Source organism: Austrofundulus limnaeus, unplaced genomic scaffold (assembly GCF_001266775.1).
Source record: "Austrofundulus limnaeus strain Quisiro unplaced genomic scaffold, Austrofundulus_limnaeus-1.0 Scaffold97, whole genome shotgun sequence".
NCBI classification, from domain to species: domain Eukaryota; kingdom Metazoa; phylum Chordata; class Actinopteri; order Cyprinodontiformes; family Rivulidae; genus Austrofundulus; species Austrofundulus limnaeus.
In genome coordinates, this window is record NW_013952499.1 from 370250 (window position 1) to 371362 (window position 1113).

Here is a 1113-nt window from a genome sequence, read left to right on the forward strand (position 1 = left end):
TACATTTTTCAATTTTTTTAATTTTGACTCTTTTTTTTTGCTACCTTTCTATTGATTTTTCACTTTTGTTGTCTTACTTCCCATGAAAGCCAGCTGTTCAAATTTAACTTGCATCAACAATATTGCTATTAAACATTTTCATCTTGATTTCAGCATTTTTCAGCAAAAACCTTTCAGCGTTAAGCATTCACACTGCCTTTTTCCAGGAAATACTAATTCTCTTGTTTCAGTCTGTGGTCTGTTTTTCCTTTCCTTTATTGCTGTCACTATATATAATTCTTTTYATGTTTTTATCACGTACAGCATTCTGAATAGTCTTGTTACAGAAATGTGGTGTAAAAAACCTGCTTTTCCGTCTCTCTGAGTTGGAGTGTATCAGAAAACAAACACAAAGTTTCTAACTCAATTTACAACTGGGCTAAAATGTGAGCTGAGAGTTATTTGCAACACATTTCTGAATGTGACGTTTTGCCATTTCTGAAAGGCGGCGGGCGATGTGCATTCCTTCAAAAACTGCCAGGCCTTTAACTCTTACCAGGATTTCTGTAAATAAAAACCTGAGTTTTCTGTGGAAGCTCAGGTGTCTCACTTCAGACACGTTTTCAGGAGCGAGAGCGGTGACGCACTCGGCTACGTATCACAAGAGCTGCAAAAAGCATCTTCTCTCATTATGCTCGAAAAGTCTTTTCCTTCCGGTACTTCAAAGAGAAACAAAAAAGCTTTAACAGTGGATGTTCAGAGAGGCTCCTTAAGGTTTGCTGCAAATGTCAACACCTTCCCCTGTGAGATGCTGCTGCTTTGTCATGATCACAGGAGGAAGGATGTGATGGGCAAAGCAGAATTGTATAGAAATGTATTTTTGTTGATCGACACATCTTTGACCTGATGTTTTATTTAAGCTCTGRTGTGTTTCACTGCATCCTCACCATTTCTGAAGAGGGATCTGCGRGACTGGCCTCCATTGAGTGGGGGCAGAGTCTTCTTCTCCTGACCCACAAAGGTGTCCCACCGCACCTTGTCCGTCCCGCCGAGCTCCCGGACTTTCTTCAGGCAGCCCTCCAGGTATTCRATGGGGTCATCGGGCCGGTAGTACATCAGACCTGTCAGCAGGCT

General features: G+C 41.6%; 1 protein-coding gene across 1 annotated transcript in view; it reads right to left on the reverse strand.

Moving 5' to 3' along the window:
- Positions 1–1113, reverse strand: part of ak5 (adenylate kinase 5) — a gene marked incomplete at its 5' end in the record, with an annotated part of 80360 nt that extends 79247 nt beyond the window's left edge. The window contains 1 exon segment of the mRNA XM_014013014.1: positions 927–1113. Coding sequence (XP_013868468.1) covers positions 927–1113 — 187 coding nt within the window.